Below are 24,804 nucleotides of genomic sequence, written 5' to 3'. Positions count from 1 at the left end.
GCATGCACCAGCCCCTCACAAACCCACCGCATTCTCTGCCGGGAGCCCTCGTGGGCGCCGGGTTGCCACGGGAAGCGGTGCGCATGCGCAGGGACGGGTGAGCCAGCCGGGTCCCCGCGTTACCCCTGGAAACCACCGGAGCCTGGCGATTCGAGGGGAAAACGCCAGGCGATTCAAGATGGCGGAGGACCTGGACGAGCTGTTGGATGAAGTCGAGTCCAAGTTTTGCACACCTGACCTTCTAAGACGGGGCGTGGTCGACCAGCCCAAAGGCTGCGACGGCGGCACACACAGTAGCGACCGGAACCAAGCCGAGGCGAAAGAGAATCTCAGGTTAACGGGGCGGGAGGGGTGGACATGCTGGTAAAGCCCTGCTCCAGGCCGTAAAGCTGCCCCTCCGCCGCCCAACCCAAAAGAAACGTGTCCGCGAACTCCAGCCCCTCCTTACATCACAGTTCAGCCCCTCAGCGCCCTATCCTCAGCGGCAGCGCACCCCTCGACCCTCTATGCGGATTCTGGCATTTCTTCACTCAGCGCAGACTCCGCCCCTCGGCCGGCCGCAGAGAGCTGGTCCCGCCCTCCCACAGAGCCCGCGGCCTGTGCCTGTCTTCTTCACCCTATTTCTGCCTGCCAGAGCCTAGGAGATTCTAGTCGGGGACCGGGATGCCCCTCAGGCGCCCCGTTCTTAACGCCGAGAAAGCTGTGCTGACCTCGGCCAGATTTTGCCTCTGTGTGGCCAAGCGGTTCTCATCTCCCTGTGAGGGGCCTGTTAGACAACTTCATCCCATAGACTCAGACCCCGCTCCCCAGGCCAATCCTAATTCTGTCTTTAGCTCAGTTTTGTTTTGTTTTTTGAGATGGAGTCTCGCTGTGTCCTGTTGCCCAGGCTGGAGTGCAGTGGCACGATCGTAGCTCACTGCAGCCTCCAACTCCCCGGTTCAAACGATCCTCCCACCTCGGCCTACCCTAGCTGGGATTGCAGGCACGAGCTACCACGCCCGGCTAATTTGTATTTTTCGTAGAGACAGAGTCTCGCTGTGTTGGCCAGGCTGGTCTTGAACTCCTGAGCTCAAGCTGTACTCCCGCCTCTGCCTCCCCTAAGTGCTAGGATTACAGTTGTGAGCCATCGCACCTCAGTTTGTTTGTTTTTAACTCAGGGAGTTAAGATGAGATTAGATTCATGACAAAAGGGTTAATTATTGTGAACATTAAATCGTCTACCTTCCTTCTCTCCATGGCCCCCTAGTTAAGGGTCCCAGGCATACATATGGAAATTTAGGGACATTTCTTAAGTATTTTGGTTTTTGATCTAAAAAAACTACCTTTCAAATTTACCAGTCGTTTTTCCTCCATATAATTATTAATAGGACTTCCTTCACTTCCCCATTTACCCCACAATCCCTGAAAAAAACAATGTTTGCATCAGAGTATTGTCCTTCAGCAACTCTTGCTAGAATCTTTTGGAAATTGCCTCTTGCCTAGAATATTTTGGAAACGCTTGTGAAATTACATGGAGGCAACCTTGGATCAATCTAAGAACGTCATCTCCGTTAATTTTTTGGCTGCATCTTTGATTTGGTTTTGTTTTTTTGGTGTGTGTATGTGTGATTTCCCAAAGTATTATCCAGCTCTGTTACTAACCAGTTCACCTGGCTTATCTCCAGTGACATTTATTTATAAAAATTCACTCTGCGAAGATAAAAGCATCGAAAAAATTCTAAAGGAGCACATAAACAAAATTTCTAAAAGTTAGTCGAGTTCTGAGCAACATTTTAAAACAAAAATTAGAGACAACTATAATTACTATGAATGGGCTAACACTCATTTGGCTGGATGTTGTAAATATCACTCTCATTAAGTTTTATTATCTTGTATATTGGAATTCTTTATGTGCCTATTAGTACATCTACCATCCGTATCCCACAACAGTTGTTGCTTTAGTACTTTTCATTTGTCCTGCTAGGGGATAGAGCCAATCTATCAAGGAGCTTTTCAGAGCTGTTCATCTTAGGAGAACTAGCATGCGGTGGGGCAGGATGTATTGAAGCAAGCTGCTCAAAATGGAAGGGACTATTTATGTGGATCTTCTCCAACCATGGGTTGTGTCATGCTTGCTCTACTAAAATTCATCCATAATGTTTCTAGTACCTCAGCCCACCTTAATACATTAGATTTTTTAGTGCTAAATAACATAAAAGCCGTAGTGAACCAGTACTGTTGTCATTTATATTAAAACTTTTCATCTGGCAATGTAGTTGTAAATTGTACAAAAAACAGCAACAAAAGGCCTAAACCTTATACCAAATATAGTCCCAACCTGGTTTATAATGTTATATATTAAAATTTTTCCTTGAGCCAAAATTGATACTTAAAAGCTAGGAAGCAATTTATGTTTGAATTTATTAACAGGAGATTACCTACTAATTGTATAGCAGTGTAACCTATATCTCTCATAAGAGTTAAAATACTGATATTACCTCCTAAAATGATAGCTTTGCAAATAATACTATAAATGACCATGCTACATCTGGATACCAGGAACAACTGCTAATGTAAGGGGTCAAAACATGCAATTTGTTGAAGTGTTCAAAATGATAAAAAGAAATATGTGATTAGTAAAAAAAAGAAAAGACTGATGTGGGTTGAGAAGAACTGCAATAGGAATAAAGTGGTTCAGGATGATACAGATGGGAATATTTAAAGATAATATAGCTTTCTAGATGATAGCTATAACAGCCAACATTTATTGAGCTCTTTCTGTATGCTGAGTGCTTTATATATGTTATTTCATTTAATCTTCACAACCCCATGAGGTGAATACTGTTACCCCATTTCACTGACCAAATCAATGCTTAGTTACTTGCCTACAGTCATATTGCTAAATCACAAGGACATAGTACATCTAGATTTAAGGTTTGTATATATACCTCTCACATTTAATTATAGGTTTAAGTGTTTATATTTTATTTTGAATATACCTTTTATTTTCAGCAGAAACTATATCTTTAAAAGATTAGAATGTCAGAAACAGAGTCAGAGAGGGAACCAGTAAAAGCTTATTAACGTTTGATTGAGATTATTATCACATCAGAAGACCAAAAAATGTCTTATACAGTCCTTTAAAATTATGAGTTCTCAATGAAATGTTGACTTTATTGTTATTACTATAGCAAAGCATAGGCAAGTGTAGGCATTGTGAAATTGCGTGATCTAAGAACAGACCAGAATCTTATGTAAGCTGGTAATTTGGATCTGTAACAGTACTGATTAGGTTGGTGGAGTTTGGATGCATCTGATTCTTGAAATTGTGAAATTGCATGAGGGAGGATACCCCAGTGAGTATGTCCTGAAAGCCAAAGGAGAGAATTTTAAGAGGCCATCTTAGCAACCTCTTATCAAAAAAGAAATATAAGGAATTGGTACCCAACAGTGTCAGATGCTTCTGAAAGATTAAAGAGGATTGGAACTGAGAACCACCATTATATTGTAGTGATTTGGGCAGTGGAAACCTTTGAGAGAAGAGTTTCAATGTAGTTGAGGGATTAGAGGCCAGAAGTAGAATATTATACCTGAAAGAAATTTTAGTCATCTATATATCATTTTTATAGATAAAATATTTGAGTTTCAGAGAGATTAAATAATTTAAACTAGGTCAGTACCTCTAGACTGGTGATGATTTTGCCACCCAAGGGGCATTTGGCAATGTCTGGAGACTTTTTTTTATTGTCACACCTGGGGAAGGGTGTGCTATTATTTAATAGCATCTAGTGGGTAGATGCTGTAAAACGTCCTGCAATATACAACAGTCTCCTGCCCCCACATACACACCCCAGAGAATTATCTGACCCAAAATGTCTGTCGTTCCAAGGTTGAGAAACCCCTGTCTAGGATTAACACTCAGCTGATTCTAAATCTAGTCTACTTGTAAGGAAGTAGAAATCATGGATATAGACTATTCTTCAGTAGTGAGTAAGAAAGGGTGGCAGCTTTAAGAGAGGGGTTTTTCGAAGTGTCTCTTTGAAGAAGAAAGCCTTGAGCATACTTCTAAGTCAAAGGAAGAAACCAGTATACAGTGAAAGACATTAAGGGTAAAAGTTACAGTACAACTGAAGAGGCTAAGCCTGGAGACAGATAGAATCAACCATGAGGTAGTAGGCAGCAGTCTCTTGCTTTTCTTATTTCAGGTTAAATTTTTTTACTCCAAGATGTAACGAAGAAGACCTATGTTAAAAATTGTCAGAATAAATACATTTCTGAAATTAGAGAGTTTGACTAAAAAACTTGTCTTCTAAAACAAATAATTTAATGAAGTTATAAAGTTGGTGTACAGCATCTACTTCATATAAACGCTAAAGAAAGTTAATGTTGCATAGTATGAAGTGCAGGGACTGCCCTAGATTCAATTCCAAGCCTTTTCTCCCACTATTTATATGACCTTGAACAGATATCTGAATCTCTCAGTGCCTTTTCTTCATCTATAAAATGGGGTTAAATAAAGATACACTCATGTAAAGACTAAGGACAATGCCTGGGTTATAGTAAGTATTCAGTAAATACTATTTAGCTATTAGCTATTTAGCATCAGCTATTAAATAGAAGTTCTGTGCAGTAGTGGTTTGTATTAATAATCCAGTGATGACTTTGCCTGCAGAAGGTAGAGGTAGTTGAGTAGTTGAGATATTCTAACAAATAGCACCTTTTTTTGGGGGTGGGGGGAGGGTGGTCATTTGATTACATGACCTTTGGCTCCTCTCATAAAGAGATATGGTTGACTTACAATGCAACCTTTGGGGAAAAGTCAGGAAGACTCTTAAAATTATCTTTGTTTATAATATCAGGTTCTGCTTATCATTGTACATATTTTGCATAAAATGCATGCTTTATGTAATTTAGATAAGTACATACCCAGCTTCCTCTCGAATATAATGTATATAGTTTTAAATGTCTCAAGTATGTAATATCAAGTATGTAATAGTATAGAACATATGTGAATTTGTACCTGATAAAATATATCTTTGTCTCAACGAACTTAGACTATATCCACAGTGAAAAAAATTAAAATCACTTTTATCTTTCTACCATCAACTCTAATAATGGACTTTAAGCAAAACTCTTCCGATACTAACTTTATCTGCTCATAAACCTCAGGCAAGTTTTCTCTGCATATATTTTCTTTTCAGATCAACAGAAACATTTGAAAAAGAAGATGATCTTGACAGTCTTATTAATGAAATATTTGAAGAGCCCAACTTGGACAAAAAGCCCTCTGTAAGTCAAGTGTTATAAATATGTAGTAATTCTGTCATTATTTCAAGACATGTTTAGAATAGTCTTAAAGAAGACGCAAGTAGCTACCCATTATCTTTTGAATTCCGAGAAATACAATTACTTAAAGAAATTATTACACTTAAAGAGCTGTAGAAGCAGTAAAATATTAGAAACTCTCAGTATGTGTTTCCCTGTGCATTTCTCAGTAAGAATAACATATTAGAAAAGCTGTTAGCATAGAAGTCAACTCACACATCAAGCTGGTCACTTGTATTTATTTGTAGTTTCTAAGAACACTTTTCTAAAAGGCCAAAAACAAACAGCTTTCATTATAGGAATGTGCTTAGCACCTCACATGCAATGCCATTGCTCTTATCCCATGAAGCAATGACTAAATTGTTAATATTTCAATTTTTTAAATGTTTATGTGTCTATTTTAGCTGCACAAAAAGTTCACAAAATAATATAACAGCAACCTATACACTGAACATACCATGACAGCCACCCATATTAAACATATATTAATGTTTTGCCATATTTGCTTCACTGGACCTTTTTTTAAAAAAAGAAGTGCAAATAAAAGATATAATTTAAGACCTCTCTAAATCCTACTCTATTGCCTTCCTTCCCAAAGATAACCATTTATCCTTTCCATCCATACATTTATACTTTTATTACATATGTATATAACCATAAACAATTGTAACTGTGTACAGCAGTCCATTATATAACTGCCACAGTTTATCCACTTCCCTGATGATGGACATTTACATTGTGCTCAGTTGTTTGCTATTACAAATAATGCTTCATCAGATATTTTTTTTTTAATTGGAGAAAAGGCATACAAATTTTAACATGTACACAGGGAAAACCAGTGATTACTCCTTCATTAGATATCTTTACATGGCTTCTGTTACCCATATACAGAAGTTTCTCTAGGATGTATAAAGCTAGAAGAGGAATTCCTAGGTCATAAGGTGTGCTTATCTTCAACTCTATCCATTGCCAAATTGTTTTCCAAAGTGACTTTATCACTTAACGTTTTTCATACTGGGCAGTATATCAGAATTTATGTATTTTAATTTTTATCAGTATGGTGTGTGTCAAGCATATCTGTTAGATTTAAAAGAAAGATACAAAAATAGAAGTCTAATTTACAAAGATCACAAAAAAAATTAAGAAATAACTATAGTACCAGGGTTTTGTTTTTTAAAGGATAGGGAAGATAAAAGCAAAACAGTGGACTGAAAACATCTAGGTAATGGTTGTGGTAAGGATATGGATAGAGACCACTTATATTTTTGTCACCCAGACTAAAAATCAAATGACTAGTATAGATTTTAAGATCTGAATTTTTCAAAATTAAACTTTTCAATTCACCTGAAGTAAATTAATACACTGATGCCAAGTTGAATAATATGTAAACACAATAGCAATATTAAATATAGTCATTCCTTGGTATACTCAAGGGATTGGTTCCAGGAACCCCCCATATATACCAAAATCCATACATACTCAAGTTCCACAGTCAGCCTTACAGAACCCACCTATATGAAAAGTTAGCCCTCTGTATATGGAGCTTTGCATGCCACAGATACTGTATTTTTGATCCTTGTTTGGTTGGGAAAATTCCACATATAAGTGGACTTGTGCAGTTGAAACCCATGTTGTTCAAGGGTCACCTGTACCCTGCAAACAGAATACTTCCTAAGTACCAAGTAAGTGTGTAAGCACTGAATAGTAATGTCAATTTGTAGTACTAATTAATGGTAGAAAAAAATTACATCATTTTGTTGCTCTTCATTAATCGTCTGAACAATTCATTATTTATTAAGTACTATAGGGTGCATATCTGTTTATGAGGCGCTATCTTTTCAGTTAAGGTGTTTCAGAAGAAGATAAGTACTTCTCTGGCTTGGCTTTAAGATACACTAATTTGAAATAAAAGTAGCTCTTACAGTCATGCAGAAATAAATTTTTAAGCATGATCTTTTCCTTTCTTAGTTATGTATTATGTCCAGTTTTCCAGCCTTCAAAGGAGACAGCAGGTCTAAGTAAAACATTCATTGGGAAAAAAAACATTTAAGAAAAGAAACATTGATAAACAGATGGTCTATGCCAGTGTTGTCATTAGAGGCTATATTATGCCCTAAAAATACTACTGCCCCACCGCACCCCCAGCTCTCCCATTCTGTCGCATTTCTGAACTGTTCCCAGACCCACACAAGAAAGCCCAGGAACCAACAACGAACCTCAGAGTGTGCCAGCTTAGAGTCATAAGCATGAGTCTGGATGGCACATCAAACATGCTCCCCAAACAGAAAGATTCGTGCATATTGTTATTTTTCAGACATGTACCAAAATTTTTTCCATTTCTGCTTAACATCAAATAAGAGTTGAGCGACATAGTAAAACAATATTTTCGCCTCTATTAAATTTCCTCATCCACTATGTAAAATGAAGGCACGACTCTGCATAGTTTAAATTGCCTTTTCTCCATCTCACTTCCTCTCCTTGGCGGTGGTCCTAGTGTGTGGTTAGTTTATGTTGTTTGGTACCATATACCAGTTAACACTTAATAAATGCTTGCTAATGATGATGATATTATGTAACCATATAGGAACTACTGTATGGTTGTGACTAGGTAGCTCTACATTTTTATTGTAGAACATTTATTGGTTGATACCATTCCATTTGATCAAAATTAATATTCCTGAAGTTACACAGGAGCTTGGTTAGTTTAATTTTAGTTCATATGACGCACATTCACAGCCTTTAAAAATGAGTCTGAGGTTTTTTTCCTCCTCAATTGAATTTTTCTAGAATGAAGTTTTAAATAGCAGGTCCTTCATATTAAATCATTGAACTGTAATATTAACTGAAGAGTTATAAAGTGACTCTAAATCTTAGCATGCTAATAATGGCAATATATCAATTTCCTAGCCTAAAAGTTAGTAGAGTAATTTGCACATTCCTTAGGGAGTTCTGCTTCCCTTTTGCCTTTAAAAGGTTTTGATCATTGTTTTTATTTCAGAAACTTAAAAATGATGCCATCAAAATGTGTATTTAAGTCATTTAGAAAATATTCTTGTTATAAGGAATATTAGTTTTCATGTTACAGTTTTCTAAGTTACTCGTGGCCTTTTATTGTTTTGCTTTTTTAACAGAAATTAAAATCTAAATCTTCAGGTAACACATCTGTCAGAGCTTCCATTCAAGGCCTTGGTAAAAGGTAAGTTGAGATTGCTTTGGTGACTTATACACACTATTGAGCAAACACTATGAGCATAATCTAGTAGATTTTGTTACCATTTAAACAGCAGTGACATTGAACAACAAAGCATTGGTTGGCCTTCAGGAGAAAGACCAATAGCAATATCTTCAGTGTTCTTATGGTCTATGACCCCCTTCATGTAAAGGAAATTAAATGGGGGATTATTGCTATTGTAAATAATTTTCTGCCATTTAAAAAATGTGTGAACAGTTTCTCAAAATTAATGTTCTGTTATATTCTTCAGTATTTACTTTGTCCCTTACATTATTTGGCAAACACATTTTTCTTTTACTCATTTTAACTCCTTGAGTGTTCCTGAATGTACAGGTTATATCCAATAAAGCAGTGATCCTACAATAAATAGCTCTTCTTTGAAATGGTTGGCTTGCTAGGGAAAATAGACAATTTGATTACAAGAACATAAAGTCAATAAAACCAAAAATGTTTTAACATGGCCAATTAACTTCTCCTATTTTTTGTTATAACTTCATATTTTTGCATCTGTTGAACACATCTAGTTGCAGTCCGGTGTACCTTGGTGGAAGCTCTATTCCATGTGGGATTGGAACAAATATTTCATGGAGGTAGGTTGTCAGAAATGTATTATACTTTCTTACTAGGTTTTTTCCAAATGGATGCCCCGTTGTTAAAATGTAGTTCTTAACATCTTCGCATCAATCTGTTTTATAAGGAGAGGTATTTTTATTAGCTAATCTAAGAATTCTTTGTTTTTTATTCTTGGGAGATAGCTATTGAAAGCTGTGATATTACGTACGTGTTATTCATTTTATGCTCTTTTCTAAGCCCCACTTGAAATGCCTGGATCACTCCAGTCCCAGCTTTGTTTCCACAGGACACAGGAGAGTGAACTTCTTTCCAGGCAGTGGAAGCAAAGTGGCCATGCAGATACATGATGCCTTACCCACACGGCCTTGGCCAGTTAGCATGCAAAGCTACAGGTCTGCATTACCCAAAACATTCTCAAGCATAGTTGCTTGATTTCACGTATACATATTTCAAAAGCAGAAACCCTACATTCTTTGTCTCTTCCCTGCCCTTCCTACCTCTGTTTTCTCACTCAGTACCTCTTTCTGGGCAGTCTTATAGTCATGATGCCACCTACCCCAACCCCATGTTAGCCCCATAGTCCTAGCACATTCCATTGGCACTTTCATAATATGGGCAAACAGTTTGGCTTTAAGCAAACGCTACTCTCCTGCTGCTTTTGGTTCTATTTTTGGCAGAGGCCTACTTACCTAGCTTACTTTATTAAAATATTTTTATCTAGTTATTTCTAAAACACTTACTTTCTGTTAATTTTTTAAGAAAGAACGGCCTAAGTTATATGATTGCATGTTGACCACATTTCTGGAGGGATAACTGTTATATAGTCAAGCGTCACCAGCAAGGATACATTCTGAGAAATATGTCATTAGGTGACTTCCTCATGTACAAACATCATAGAGTGTACTTACACAAACCTAGATGATATAGCCTACTACACACCTAGGCTAGGTGGTGTTCTAGCCTACTACACACTACTAGGCTACAAACCTGTGTAGCATGTAACTACACTGAATACTGTAGGCAGTGGTAACACAATGGTACATATTTGTGTATCTAAATATTAAAAAGGTACAGCAAAAATACATTCTAAAAGATTTTTCAAATGGTACAGCTGTATAGGGCACTTAGCATGAACCGAGCTTACAGGACTGGAAGTTGCTCTGGGTGAGTGAGTGAGTGAGTGGTGAGTGACTGTGAAAGCCTAGGACATTACGCTAGTGTAGACTTTATAAACACTGTAACTTAGGCTACACTAAGTTTACTTTAAAAAGTCTTTAATAATACTAACCTAAGCTTACTGAAACTTTTATAAACTTTTAACTTTTGATTCTTTTTTAATAGTAATTTAAAACACAAACACTGTACAGCTATACTAAAATATTTTCTTTCTTTGTATCCTTATTCATAAGCTTTTTTCAATTGTTTCATTGTTTTTTACTTTTTCAACTTTTTTGTTAAAAATGAAGACACAACACACACATTAGCCTAGGCCTATGCAGGGTCTGGATCATCCATGTCACTGTCCTGCACCTCCACATCTTGCCCCGCTGGAAGGTCTTCATTGAGGGGGCTACAACATGCATGGGGCTGTCATCTCATAAAAACAGTGCCTTCTTCTGAAATACCTCCTGAAGGACCTGCCTGAGGCTGTTTTACAGTTAAGTTTTTTTAATAAGTAGAAAGAGTACATTCTCAAATAATGATACAAAGTATAGTATAGTAAAATCATGAACTAGTAACATAGTTTATTATCATTATCAAGTGTTATGTACTATACATAATTGTATGCACTACTTTTATACAACTGGCAGCTCAGTAGGTTTGTTTACATCAGTATCACGGCAAACACATGAGTAAGCATTGTGCTATATAGGACAGCTATGATGTAACTAGGAATAGGAATTTTTCAGCTCTGTTATAATTCTGTAGGACCACTGTTGTATATATGGTCCATCATTGACCAAAACATCACTGTGGCAAATTAACTGTATTGAATAATAGAAGTGGGAGTTAAAAAAACATTGTTGGAGGGTTGTGGTGGTGCCAGCCTACATCCAAGGACAATGTCCAGAAGGTAGGGCTATAGGACAAAGGTGAAATTAGGAGTCTGGAGAAGCCTTATATGGGAACACCAGGCAGCCAAAGGCTAATATAAATCCACTGGAATGTTACCTGCTGTTAGAGCTATAAAGAATAATTAATAGTAATTGAATCATCATGTATCGAGGACTCTCTGTACAAAAAAATTAGAGCTACAAACTGCCTGTAGAGGTGAATTTAGTGTTGTTGCTATCAATCCTCAATTACCTGTCTCAACTCAGTTGGGACTTGTCTCCGTCATTTTCAAGCCATGCCGCCTCTATTCCAGGGATCTATCAAGTCACCCATGAACCACAGCAGCAGTTTCCCAGTTAGCATCCACTTCCATCTTTTCTAGTATCACCCACATATAGCATTCAAGATAATATCCCTAAAATATTATTTTGAGTGCCTCTCCTCTATTCAGAAGGGAAGTGAGAGTTGCCATTTGTCTCACATTAACTCTAAACTTACTATTTGCTTTACCAAATTGTTATCCTTGTTGTTCCTCTTCTCTCTTTAGTTCCTTCAGCTCCAATTAAAGCCTGGGTCATGTATTCCACTTCCACTGGGACGCTTGTCATTCTGTACTTTCCACTTGTGTTTTTCTGCGTCTCAGTATATTTACATTTATTCCCTGTCCGAAACAACACTCCCTTCTAATGCATGTCTCCTGCTGCCTTATCTGTTTAATTCACATACTGTAGATTGATTTTTCCATTTGAATTTTTTCCATTTTTTAAATCCATTGAATGCCCATGTCGTAAACTCTGTGTTAGGTTATCAATGAAAGGCAAAACATTGGCCAGTGAGGAACAAAGCAGCACATGATTACTCCTGTGGCATGAAACGGAAGGGCTCTGATGACAGAATGCCTGAGTTCAAAGCCTCACTCTGCCACTTACAAGCTCTGAAGCCTTAAGAAGGGATGTTATCTTCTAAAACCTATTTCCTCACTCTTAAAAACTAAACATATTTCATGGAGATACTCTGAGGATTAAATGAAATAATACATGAAAACTATGCTTATGGTGGAAAAGACAGCTAGGTACTGCAGGCACACTGGGTTCTAATTAAAGTGTCTTTCTCATCCATTAGTCCTGCTTTCTTGTTATATCTCAGGGACTAGAATATTTATTCTACTACTAGTTTTCCATTTAATCTCAGGAAATACATATACTTATAGGTGCCTTCTGTTTTCATGAATGATCTTTTAAAAAATACATTCTGGTTTACTTCTAAAAAGTAAACATTTCGTTAAGATTTTCTTATGTATGAAATATTTTGTGTGTACTTTGATTTAGTTCTAGCACAGACAAAATCTATGCTAGATGGAATTTCAGTAAACCAAAGAACAGCCTGTTTTCATAGCTCAAGGCTCCTATCACATACTGTTAGTCCAAGTGGGATGCCAAAATCAATTATACCCCATTTCTGCCTCCTGCACAGCTGTAAGAAGAGATACCAGTTGCATATATATGTGCAGGTAAATATTTGTATTTGCAGACTTTTTATTAGTTGCCCCTTTCATGACACACAATTTGCACCCATAGAAAGATAAACACATGTTCGTCTGCATATGCAACATTTTATGTGTGAAGTACTTTATACTGTCCAGAGCACTTTTTATATATGCATATTGACTTACCTACTCCACAGGAGAAAAACCCAAGATGCCGATCAAGAATTTTTACCTCCATTTTATAAATGAAGAGATGGAGGTACTTGTGTTAAATTCGTCAAACATATATTAATCACCTGGTAGGTCCTAAGGATTAAATGAACAAATTATGGTGAACAAATAAATGGACACTTCCTGTCCTCCATAAGCTTTCAGTCTAGATAAGGAGATAGGCTTTAAATAGATATCCCACAAATAAGTATTTAATTTCCATTTGATATGTGACATAAAGGGAAAGTGTGGCATACTATAAGCATAAATAATGGGCACTCTAACTAATATGAAGGATCAAGGAATAATTCCCTGAGAAGATAAACCACAATATGAAAAATAAGTAGGAGTTAGGCAAAGAGAGGTGACTATTGGAGCCAGAGCACACACATGTTTAGAAGATCCCTGAGAAGGGGAGGAGCTGGGGGTGTTCCTCTGGTGGGAGGAACAGAGAGCATCTGGCCGTGCTGGAGCATAATGGGTAGGGAAAGAATGGCCGCTGAGGGGACTGGAGAGAGAGAGTGGAGGGACATTTGACTTAGGGTCCTGTAATCCTTTAGAGGATTTTGGGAAAAGTATGTCCTGTGTGCAGTGGGCCAGATTTGTGTTTCTTAAAAAAGTCATGTCAGCTGCTGTGCAGAAAATGGCTTGGGAGTTGGAGGGGCAAGACAGGAAAGAGAAGATGGGAGTTGTGACCTGCGTGGTAGCAATGACTTAGGGAAAAGCTCAAATTTGAAGTATTTAGAATATAGAATTGACAGAATTCAGTGATTGACTAAGAAAGGTAAGAGAGAAAGTTGTTAAGAATGACTCCCAAATAATGTGCCTTGCTCAAGGTCATATCTATTATTACAAAGCAATGATTCAAGTTGGTTACTTGATACCTAATCCATTATGGTTTCTATTATACCACGTAGCAGAAAGCCATGTAATGTATGGGAAGAATCTTAGCTGATGTTGCTGTTGGAACTGCTGTTATCTTCAAACTGTCTAAATATCAAGTTTCTCTAGTCCCATTGTGTAGATCTGATAGGATTTAACAGAGAACCACAGTGTCTGGGCAGAAGATTATATTGGGTTAGATTTGGGGCATTCTTGTCATAAACATCTTTAAAATAGTGAATTCTACTTATTAGCTGGACAAAAGAACAAAGCTCTTGGTGACATGTGTGATTTCCTCTACATTTTAGAGGGAAAGACCTGACAGTTTGTCTTTCACTGGAGTCATGACTTTATATTAGATATGCTTTTATTTACATAGTTATGAAAGAGAAATACATTTCAGCCCTGAAAAGAAGTACTGATTTACATGGCCAGGGCATAAAGGAAATTGAATCTATCCTGCCTATTTGTGGTGTTTGTTTGATTTCTAGTTACAGCTCTGGTTTGAGGTAATGCTGAATGACTTTAGATTTTAGAAAAAGATTTGTCTTTCATTTGTTGATGGAAAGGGGAGAGAATAGTAGTAGGAAGCATGGTGGCAGTAATAAGTACTACAGATAAAATGAAGGCATTTTCAAACCAATCGAATTTTACTCTCAATTATTTTTTAAACTACTTGCAAGACTGGATTATTCCATAGACTGGTACTAATTATGATCTAATAGAGTAAATCGTAGCAGTGGAATGATTTCTTAGCTGCAAGTTAGTTTTATGTTTCTCAAAGGACAGTGTTTGTAGGAAAATGTGGTGGTGTGAATAGATTTGAATAAACTACTAAATTTTAAATTAAATTAAAAAGCTGTATTTAACATTATGGTTGAAATTTTACACATACAAAATGTCAGGAAATTCTAAATTATAGTTCCCACAACAGCAATAATTCAGCCAAATTGCACATGTGTATTAAGGCATTAAAGTTAACACTCTGTGCAATCATGTAATAAACTATGTATGCATAAGAAAGCAGGTCATAGTAACTTTGGGAACTATCATTTTGCATTTCCTGACTTGTACATTCAAAGTCTGAGTTCAAATGTGTACAAATGTAGTTGTTGAATTTCCAAATGTAGAAATGCAACTTCATAAATTGCTAACAGTTTGAAAGAAAATATGGACTTGCCTATGAAACTTGTATAGGTTTTAAATGTTTCATTATTATTATAGTTAATAGTATTTTTAGAAATACAAAGCATTTATTCTCAAAGAAACTTTCAGGCCAAAGGTATTTACAGTTTTGAAATTAGCGTATCTAAACTTTGAAGGGAAATAAATGAAAAAAATCTAATGATGAGTTTGTTTTATTTTTTCATTACAGAAGTATTATGTGCTTACTGGAAGAATAAAAACAAAATTGAAACATGTATAAAGAAAAAGATAATAATCTCCCTTCCTTCCCTTTATTCAACCACTCCTGATGCAACCAGTGTTACTGTGTAGTATGTAACTTTCTACATTTTGCTCCATGTTCTTATAAACTTCTAGCCACCTATATAGGAATTTATTGGGGGGGTCGTTTTTACAAAAGTAGGATCATGCTATACGTGTTAGTGTGCACCTTGGTTCAGATATCCCTCCAGGTTAGTATATAACCTAGTTATCATGAGCATTGTTTATTTCTTCTCTCACTACAATCGAAGCTCTATGAATACAGAATCTCACTAGCACATACCAGACTCTCAATAAATATTTTTTAAGTGAGTGAATGAATGCATTATGCCAAGTTGTGAGGCAGCAAACAAATACAATCTTTTCCCAGCGCTTAATCAGCTTATCTGAGAAACAGATTCATTTCAATGTCATGTGACATATTCTTTGGTAGAGATATTCCTGAAAATTTCAGTAGGAAGGGAAGCATTTAAAGAAGTTAGCTTATGTGAAGATCTCCCTCAGACCTAATTTGAAAACCATGGAATTAAAAGATCTACAAATCTATTTTCTTTTGTATCTATATAATATATGTGTATGTTCAATGTACAAGATCGTAGTAAAATAGGTTTGTGCAAAAATTTAACCTTAAGGTTTAGACTGCAAATAATGCTTTAGTATAAAGATTTATAATCAGATTAATCTGTACTTTTCTGTTGTTTATTCAGTAGTCTGTAATATGTGGTATATCCCATAAATAAATCACCGTGTCTTCACATTTAAAGATACCAATAATCTTTCATATACAATTTTTTTTTTCTGAACAGAGCATGTGACCATCTGCGTTGTATAGCCTGTGATTTCTTGGTAGTCAGCTATGATGACTATATGTGGGACAAATCATGTGATTATCTGTTTTTCAGGTATGTTACTAAAGAACTTCACTCTGAAAAAAGTACCAAGTACTTTATATTTCTTATTTTGATATATTCTGTCCAGGTGGATTCGGCCAGATCATGTGGGCTTCACCTCTTCAATATAGTCATGTGCTACATTATGATGCTTCAGTCAGCAGTGGACTGCGTACATATATACATGGTGGTTCCATAAGATTATAATGGAGTTGAAAAATTCCTATCACCTAGTGACATCATCGCCATTGTAATATTGTACTGCAATGCATTGCACATGTTTGCAGTGATGCTGGTATAAACAGTAACATGCTGTAGAGGTTTGTAGCCTATACCATGTAGCCTAGGTGTGTGGTAGGCTGTACCGTCTAGGTTTGTATAAGCTCAATCTGTGATATTCCCACAATGATGGAATTGCCTAACAAAGCATAAGCAATGCATGACTGTGTTTCTGTCATCCATCTCCTTCTCTCCATCTGCCTGCTGTCAGCCTAGATAAGGACATGTTACTTCTGGACAAGAATACAGAAGTAACCTCCTCACTGGTTTTTCTGCCTACAGTCTCTTCTTTCAGACCATCCTTCCCTTGTTCAGAATTAAAGCATAGCTCAGAGTATACTGTCCTACTGCTCAACACCCTTCCACCTACAGAATAATGTCCAAATTCCTTAGCATGGCGTTCACGACCCTCCATAATCCAGCTCCCATCCATCCATCATCCAGCTTTGTCTTCCCACAATGTATATTTCACCTTTGAAAGATTTTATTTACATGAGAGTACTCAAGGCTCCCATTGCCTCTGACTTGGTACAACCTCTTTACCTCCTAGGATGCCTTCCCACCATTTTATCTACCTAAACCCTACCTGTCCTTCAGAGTAAAGTTCATCACATGTCTTCCATGATTCTTTCACCACTCTCTCAACTGGAAGAAAACTCTTCCCTTCCTGTGTATTCACGGTGCTTTGAACCTATTATATACTGTAATATAAAACTGAAGCTTTTAGGTTGGTGTATGACTACCTTTCTCCTTGTGGCTGAGATAATGTCTTGCTCATATTTATATAATTTGCACATTCTTATACACTTACAGAATACCTAATATCTTTAAGGTGTTACAAGTTATAAAAATATATTTGAACTTTACATTGACATTTTCAATTAAAAATTTAAAGCTAAAAATTAATACAGTGTATTATTGCAGCACTTTTCAATAGCATAAAGAAAAGGGTAAGAGACTTTCCCCTACACCTCTTTTGGCAGCCATTCTTGGGTAAATCTATGAGTATACCCTAATTTAATAGTTGTTAAACTTTCTCACATCAAGAACCACTTTGAAAATCTTATGAAAACTTTGAATCCTCCTCATACATATACACACAATTCAAATATAAAAATACATGGAAAAATTATAACTTTAAAAATTTTACAGTTTCCAATCCAAATAAAGCCTAATGTATTCCCAAAATCTGAGGTCAGGAACCCATACTTTTAGGCTTAGCCCACTTTTTACCCTACAAGTGGAAAAGTTGGCTTTTAATTACAGGTTGACTTTTCCTTTTCTGACTTTTCTAAACCCTCTGCTATTTACTATCTACTAGTTAATCTAATAAGTGGCTAATAATCTCCATATGTCTCCAAGATGAAGCATGAATTTTTATAAAACCATCATAGGATAATAAAATGCATGTAACATCAAGACAGTGGTGAACACAGGCATAAAGTAAACTATGGATAACTTAGTTGGTACTTGAGGAACTTGCAGCATCTCAGAGTCATCAAGAATACCAGTTGGTTTACCCTAGATCTGTGGCAGCCTGGTTTTAAAATATATGTATTTTTAGAAAAAACAGTGACAGCTAGAGGATTTATTATACTATTAAAAATAAACAAGTAGTCATTATTTAAATCAGTAGAAAATACTGTCTCAGTTTTCAAGACACTTAGGAATATCTCTGGGAGATAAGAGAATGGAACAGCTAAAGAATAAGGCTGTCTCCACCATCAAGATATAAATCATTGATATGATATTTATTTTGTACAGTATATTGGTGTTTACCAGTAGACATTATTCAGCACCTAGTCTATGACACTCTTAGATACTGGGCTCATAAGATGAGAGGAACCCAGGGGAAGGGAGACATGGGCGGGGACAAGCATGTGAGCAGCAAGTTAATAGAGACAATAAGGCCAAGAGCACTGATGGGAGGTGAGCCTTGGATAGGAAAAGGAAGACCTCTATGACTGAGAGGAAGCCAGCAAGGTACTGATGTGTTCAGGGAGAGCTTACCAGGAAATTGAAGGCTTTCATACCTAGCGACCTGGTTTTGAGAATGAAGATGTGATCTGCTGAAAATAAGAGAGTGGAGGAGGATGTGGAATAATCACTGAGGAAACGAGAAGTGGACAATGACCAAAGACAATTTACATATTACACAGTGGAATGCTGTTCAGTTGTTTTATTGTCCTATTTTACAGATGAGAGAAGTAAATGTATCCTAACTTTGAGAAATTTTAGAGCTTTTTTTTTTTTTTGAGATGGAGTCTCGCTCTGTTGCCCAGGCTGGAGTGCAGTGGTGCAAACTCAGCTCACAGCTCACTGCAAGCTCCACCTCCCGGGTTCACGCCATTCTCCTGCCTCAGCCTCCCGAGTAGCTGGGACTACAGGTGCCCGCCACTCACTACGCCCGGCTAATTTTTTGTATTTTTAGTAGAGACGGGGTTTCACTGTGTTAGCCAGGATGGTCTCGATCTCCTGACCTTGTGATCCGCCCGCCTCAGCCTCCCAAAGTGCTGGGATTACAGGTGCGAGCCACTGCACCCGGCCTTTTTTTTTTTTTTGAGCCAGTCTCGCAAGCCGGGTTGCCCAGGCTAGAGTGCGTGCTGCAATTTCAGCTCACTGCAACCTCCACTTCCTGGATTCAAAGGATCCTCCGGCCTCAGCCTCTTGAGTAGCTAGGAATACAGGTGTGCGCTACCACATCCAGCTAATTTTGTAGAGATGAGGTCTCACCATGTTGCCCATGCTGGTCTCAAACTCCTGAGCTCAAGTGGTCCACCCACCTTGGCCCCCCAAAGTGCAGGGATTACAGGCATGACCCCCCACAGCCGGACAAGTTTTAGAACATTCTAAAAGAAGTGTAAGCTATACTTACCACCTTGCCACAACAGCTGAAGAAAATGCTTTTATTTTTCTATTAAATCATGTGTTTTCTTTAAGGAATGGAATGATTTTTCCCTAAGCTTTTAAGATATGTGCATTTTAAAAAGCATTTTAAATGTCATAATTAGATCCCTGCCTATTCATGATTTCTAATCCTAAAATCTCTAAGGATTCAGTCAAGTATCAAATGTTAAGTTTTCAAAATATTTTGCAGATCAAATAAAGGACATTTTTCCTCAACAAGCTAGTTTTGGCAGGGTTTTATTCTTTCTGTTAAAATTTAGATTATTCATTTCTTCCCTTAGCTAAGTCGTTTAGCTGGTCAGTCTGTTTCCTGAAGTCAGACAGTTGGCTTGGAAAATCTCTCAGGTTTTGTGAGATTCTAACCTTCTAAATTGTGCCTGAATTTTGTAGTGTAATACTGAATGTGGTGCCCATTGACCAGCAGAGGGCACTTTGTAGCCTGCCTTCTGTTGTAGTGATATCCGCAAGTAGTGGTTAGGTACTGTATCTCTTTTTCCAGTATTCATACTGTATTTCATCCTTTCACTTTGTATTTTTTCATAATTTTTTAAATTTTTTCCATTTTTCTTTGCCATGGAATGTTTATATGAACTCATTACATGGATTATCATGAAATCATAATTGATTTTTTTATTAATTAAACTTCTGTAGTCTTTTTTTATAGTAGTATCAAATCCAGTGGTTATCATTTTTACGATGGCCCTACTTGTTGATTTAATTATTTCAACATTATTAATATTTATTTCAGGATAGACTTTTTGTTGCTGATAGTATGAGTAAATAGATCATTGAAACTAATGAAAATTTTCTATAGTTAATTCATCAGAAACCTATGATCTTTATGCCTCTGATGTTCTCTCAACTTGCCATATTGCAGGCTTTTAAAATACAGCATAGGTGAGTATCTGCGGTAGGAGATGAACCACCATCCTTTCCATCCTATTTTCATATTATTTAATCTCTGATAGGATGTTCGTAATTCTTCAGCCCTTTAGGTTACTGTATTCCACAACAGTCAATAAACTGGCCTAGAGAATTGCCATAAAAAGTACAGATTATCAAAGAAATACCATCAGAAAGAGAACACCGAAGCATATCATCTAATGTTAGTGTGAGGGGATCTTGGTTGTTTAGTGTTCAGATACTGGGAAAATAAGAAAATAGGCTGGGCACCATGATTCACGCCTGCAATCTCAGCGCTTTGGGAGGCTGAGGTGGGTGGATCACTTGAGCCCAGGAGTTTGAGATCAACATGGACAACATACTGAGACCTCGTCTCTACAAAAAAAAAATTTTTAAGCCGGGCATAGTGGCACATGACTGTGGTCCCAGCTACTTGGAAGACTGAGGTAGAAGCCTGGGAGGTCAAGGCTGCAGTGAGCCATGATCGTGTCACTGCACTCCAGCCTGAGTAACAGTGAGACTCCTAAAAAAAAAAAAAAAAGAAAAGAAAGCAATGACCTTTTTAAAAAAAAAATTTTTTTTTAATCATTAAGCAGTGAACAAAGGCACTATGCTAAAACTTTCCTGTTTTACTGATAGGAACAACATGCCAGAATTCCACAAATTAAAAGCTAAGTTGGTAAAGAAGAAAGGAACACGGGCATATGCCTGCCAGTGTAGCTGGAGAACTATTGAAGAAGTGACTGACCTTCAGACAGATCATCAGCTTCGCTGGGTTTGTGGTAAACATTAAGAATGCAGACTGCACATTCGGACAGATGCATCCATGAGAGCGGTCTCCATGAATCATCATCATATTTAGACAATAGTCCCTAACAATACCATTCCCTGTGGGAAAAGGCAGTGAATTTTATTGATACAACTACATACATTTTTGAAGACCAAATGGTCTAAGGAAGATAATGTATTATAACACTCTGGAATTATTCCTGATATATGGATGTTTCACTTTCTACATTCTTTACTAATGTGACAGGCATCTACATTCTTTATTAATCTGTCTTCTGTTTAATAGAGGTTTGATTATGGAGTTCCATACAAATATCTAGTTTTTCATTAGCAGCTGCAATGTTGATTGCTAATACGTTTAGCAAAACATTCCCCCACTTGTAGCAGTTAAAGTGGATAAAGCCAGCCAGGGCAAAGAGGTCATTTAGGAGTGTCTACAACACTCCAGTCAGATCTCTTGTTACCAAAGATCATAATTTAGACATGGCAGAAACCAGGTAATCAGTGGCTAACGGAAGGGTACTCAGGAGTAGTTACAGGTATTTTGCAAAAACACTGCCTCATGGCTGATCTTACCTCATGAACTCAAAGCAATGTTATGCACAATATTAAATATATGTTACTAGTTTTAGCTTTTCCCTCTTTTGTTCATTTAACTATTAAAAGTTATTTTCTCTTTTGAATAACCAATAATATATAAAAAGAGTTTGATGCATCCAAAATCATAAAAATCCTAATACATACAGGTTATTGTTGGATTTACCAAGTACTTTCTATCCTTTAATGCCTAAAACTCCATCAAGTGAAGTAAACAACAAGTAATATAATTTTTCAGGCAGCCTGTGGACTTTTCTGGTAGGATCAGGTTAACATATCGTTTATTAGGTGAGTAAGTGAAAAGACAAAGCATAACTGAACCAGCAGGTAACCTATTGGGCTTCTTCCTGACATCACTGAGATCTGAGGAGCCCTACAATAGCAGCACATTCAGGAAATCAGATCCCTCAAAATTTCTAGTTCCCAACCCCATTGAGAGATTTTGGGAGCTTTCTAATCTGCCACAAACCCTCTGCTACATATGTACTATATAGTTTAAATGTGTGATACAGAGCACACTGAAAGGGAGTAATTGAAACAAAGTTATAATCTTCTTAGTCTTATGCTAAATTTATTCCAGCCACCCTACTGAAGGGAGGAAGATCTGATCATTAGAATCCTTTTCCTAGCCATGACATATTTACATACTTGTAAAATTTACTGTAGTAAGTCTAGCATTGCAACAGAATAGATCTTATAATGGCCAATCCTAATACTTCTGTATTAAGGATACCATGACAGACTAAGCATGGTGGCTAACGCCTGTAATCCCAGCACTTTGGGAGGCTGAGGAGGGCAGATCAGCTGAGGTCAGGAGTTCAAGACCAGCCTGGCTAACATGATAAAACACCATCTCTACTAAAAATACAAAAATTAGCTGGGCGTAGTGGTGCATGCCTGTAATCCCAACTACTCGGGAGGCTGAGGCAGGAAAATTTCTTGAACCTGGAAGGTGGAGGTTGTGGTGAGCCAAGGTTGCACCACTGCGCTCCAGCCTGGACAACAGAGTGAGACTCTGTCCAAAAAAAAAAAAAAAAAAAAAGGATATTATGACAGATTTTATCTTTTAATAAAAATGTATTGTATCCCAAAAGTTTTATCTACATGTAATTGAGTCAGAAACCTAAGGGGATGTTGATTGAAGTCAACTGCTGGAAAAAAATAGCAGAGCAACAAGATGCACGCATTCAAAACCTCATAGAATTTGACACACTATTCATAATGGTGCAATCCTTTTTTATTCCAGTAAGCAAATTTACTAAATCACTAATTTGAAAAAAGAAATTTTTTTTGAGACAGAGTTTCACTCTGTTGCCAGTTTGGAGTGCAGTGGTGCGATCTCGGCTCACTGCAACCTCTGCCTCCCAGGTTCAAGTGATTCTCCTGCCTCAGCCTCCCGAGTAGCTGGGACTACAGGCGCACGCCACCAAGCCCAGCTAATTTTTGTATTTTTAGTAGAGACAGGGTTTCACCATGTTGGCCAGGATGGTCTCCATCTCCTGACCTCGTGATCCGCCCACCTCGGCCTCCCAAAGTGACCTATATTGCCTCTACGTTGAAGGGACAAAGTTGTCCTGTTTTTTTTTTCTTTTATTATTTCATTATAACTATCCTAAAACGTACATACATTGCCTATGTTTGCCATTCCATAACATAATAATTATAATAATTGCCCAATGTCAGAAATATATGTGTGAGTTCCCATTTTTATTGGCAATTTATAAGCTTTTTAATATTGTACTATTTAAAACTAAAATGTAGAAAGAATATTATGTTTATATACAATCAGATAAATTATTAACTGTTGTAATTTAAGCTGAAAATGAAACTATTTTAGTAGAAGAAAAGTATAGTTTCTAATCATCTATAATTTTAAAATGCAAAGCCTATAAAACTTTCAAGATGTTTTGCCTATTTTTTAATATTTATAATAATTTTCTGTCTTTAGCAAGTAACTATTGTTAAGCCAGGTAACTTCTGTATTTGAACTGTATTTTACTCTCAGACCCTCATCCTGCCTAGAAATGAGTAATAAATAATTACTCTGTATTATTTACTTCTTTTATTTTATAGTAAAATATTCATTTGGATGGGTGTTAATTTGAAATCATTTTGATGATTTTTTTTTTTGAGACAGAGTCTCTCTGTTGCCCAGACTAGAGTGCAGTGGTGCAATCATAGCTCACTGCAGCCTTGAACTCCTGAGCTAAAGTGATCCTCCCACCTCAGCCTCCCAGAGTGCTGGGATTACAGGTGTGAACCACTATGCCCAGTCAAAAAAAATTGTTTTAGTGTCAACAGAAAAGTTTCCAAGCATCCAGTTAAACAGATAATTTGTTTACATTGGGGAGGAGAAGTATGCCATAACTCTGATGTATGTGTGTGTGTATACATGCATGCATAAAGAGAATGTGTGTGTACATGCATGTGTAAAATAACATGGGTATTCACAGGAACAGGTCCAAGTTTAGGAAGAACAGACCATGTTGACTTGGCAGTATATACCTAGAACCTGTTTGTTGATGTCAGTAAACTTAGTACTTTTTCTTGGGCCAGAGTATGTGTCATCAGACTCTGAGTCTGAATTGCTTTCTCTCTTTTTCTTACTGATATTTAAGAATATGAAAGAAAAAGGTCTTTGTATCCAAAAGCATTATGATGAAGCTTAGCCATAAACTTCAAATGCTGATATTTCTCAACTGCTGTTTTAACAAAATCTCTTATCAGCCAACCTACTGCTCCCAGTAATCAGCAATATCTCTTGTATAAAATAGTTCCTGCAGCAAAGAAAAAATTTAAAATAGGCAATCTCTTTAGAGATTTTGCATCTTATTGTATTTCATTGGGTTTGTGACATCATTTTGTCCCCTATTTTAAGATTACACTAGAAAAACTAAAAAAGAAAAAAGATTTCATTAGTTATGTATATATACAAGTACATGATAATTAAATTTGACTTTCCCCAAATGCCTTGAGATAAGGGATGACAAAATGAAGTGTAACAAAATCAGAGTTCAGAGTCATGTCCCTTAGAAAGTTATATGACTTTTTTATGCTTCATTCACCTTATCTATATGAATTGTAATACCACCTTTGTAAGTTTGTTGTAAGGATTAAATCATATAACACATGAAAAGTTACTAGCATAGTGTTTGGTTCAGAATAGCTGCTTAATAAATGTTCTCATTCTTTTGTTATTATTATTATACTTTAAGTTCTGGAATACATGTGTGGAACGTGCAGGTTTGTTA

The 24,804-nt window shown here is 36.9% G+C and overlaps 1 protein-coding gene across 4 annotated transcripts; it reads left to right on the top strand.

Annotated features, from left to right (window-relative positions):
• C8H8orf37 (chromosome 8 C8orf37 homolog) lies at positions 1 to 24,693 on the top strand. 4 transcript variants are annotated; one of them, XM_017962177.3, is made up of 6 exons: positions 1 to 333; positions 5,181 to 5,268; positions 8,458 to 8,500; positions 9,061 to 9,126; positions 9,396 to 9,501; positions 12,848 to 15,111. In XM_017962177.3, the coding sequence occupies exons 1-6, from the start codon at positions 179 to 181 to the stop codon at positions 12,897 to 12,899; spliced, it is 510 nt and encodes a 169-aa protein (XP_017817666.1). In that variant the 5' UTR covers positions 1 to 178; the 3' UTR covers positions 12,900 to 15,111. The 4 variants fall into 4 exon arrangements, with proteins under 4 accessions (XP_017817666.1, XP_009211638.1, XP_009211637.1 ...); XM_009213374.4 differs by lacking the exons at positions 9,396 to 9,501; positions 12,848 to 15,111 and adding exons at positions 15,995 to 16,090; positions 16,167 to 17,263 and having other exon boundaries at positions 26 to 333; positions 8,436 to 8,500; XM_003902991.5 differs by lacking the exons at positions 9,396 to 9,501; positions 12,848 to 15,111 and adding exons at positions 15,995 to 16,090; positions 20,807 to 24,693 and having other exon boundaries at positions 31 to 333; positions 8,436 to 8,500.
• The last annotated feature ends 111 nt before the right edge of the window (positions 24,694 to 24,804 follow it).

The sequence above is a fragment of the Papio anubis genome, chromosome 8 (assembly GCF_008728515.1).
Source record: "Papio anubis isolate 15944 chromosome 8, Panubis1.0, whole genome shotgun sequence".
NCBI classification, from domain to species: Eukaryota; Metazoa; Chordata; class Mammalia; order Primates; family Cercopithecidae; genus Papio; species Papio anubis.
This window is presented reverse-complemented; position numbering and strand designations above follow the sequence as displayed.

Bases quoted from the DNA above. Each gene is read 5' to 3' on its own strand.
- C8H8orf37 (XM_003902991.5), top strand. From the start codon at position 179: ATGGCGGAGGACCTGGACGAGCTGTTGGATGAAGTCGAGTCCAAGTTT. The intron at 5,269-8,435 runs GTAAGTCAAGTG...CTTTTTTAACAG, and splicing joins ACTTGGACAAAAAGCCCTCT to AAATTAAAATCTAAATCTTC. The intron at 9,127-15,994 runs GTAGGTTGTCAG...TTTTCTGAACAG, and splicing joins GGAACAAATATTTCATGGAG to AGCATGTGACCATCTGCGTT.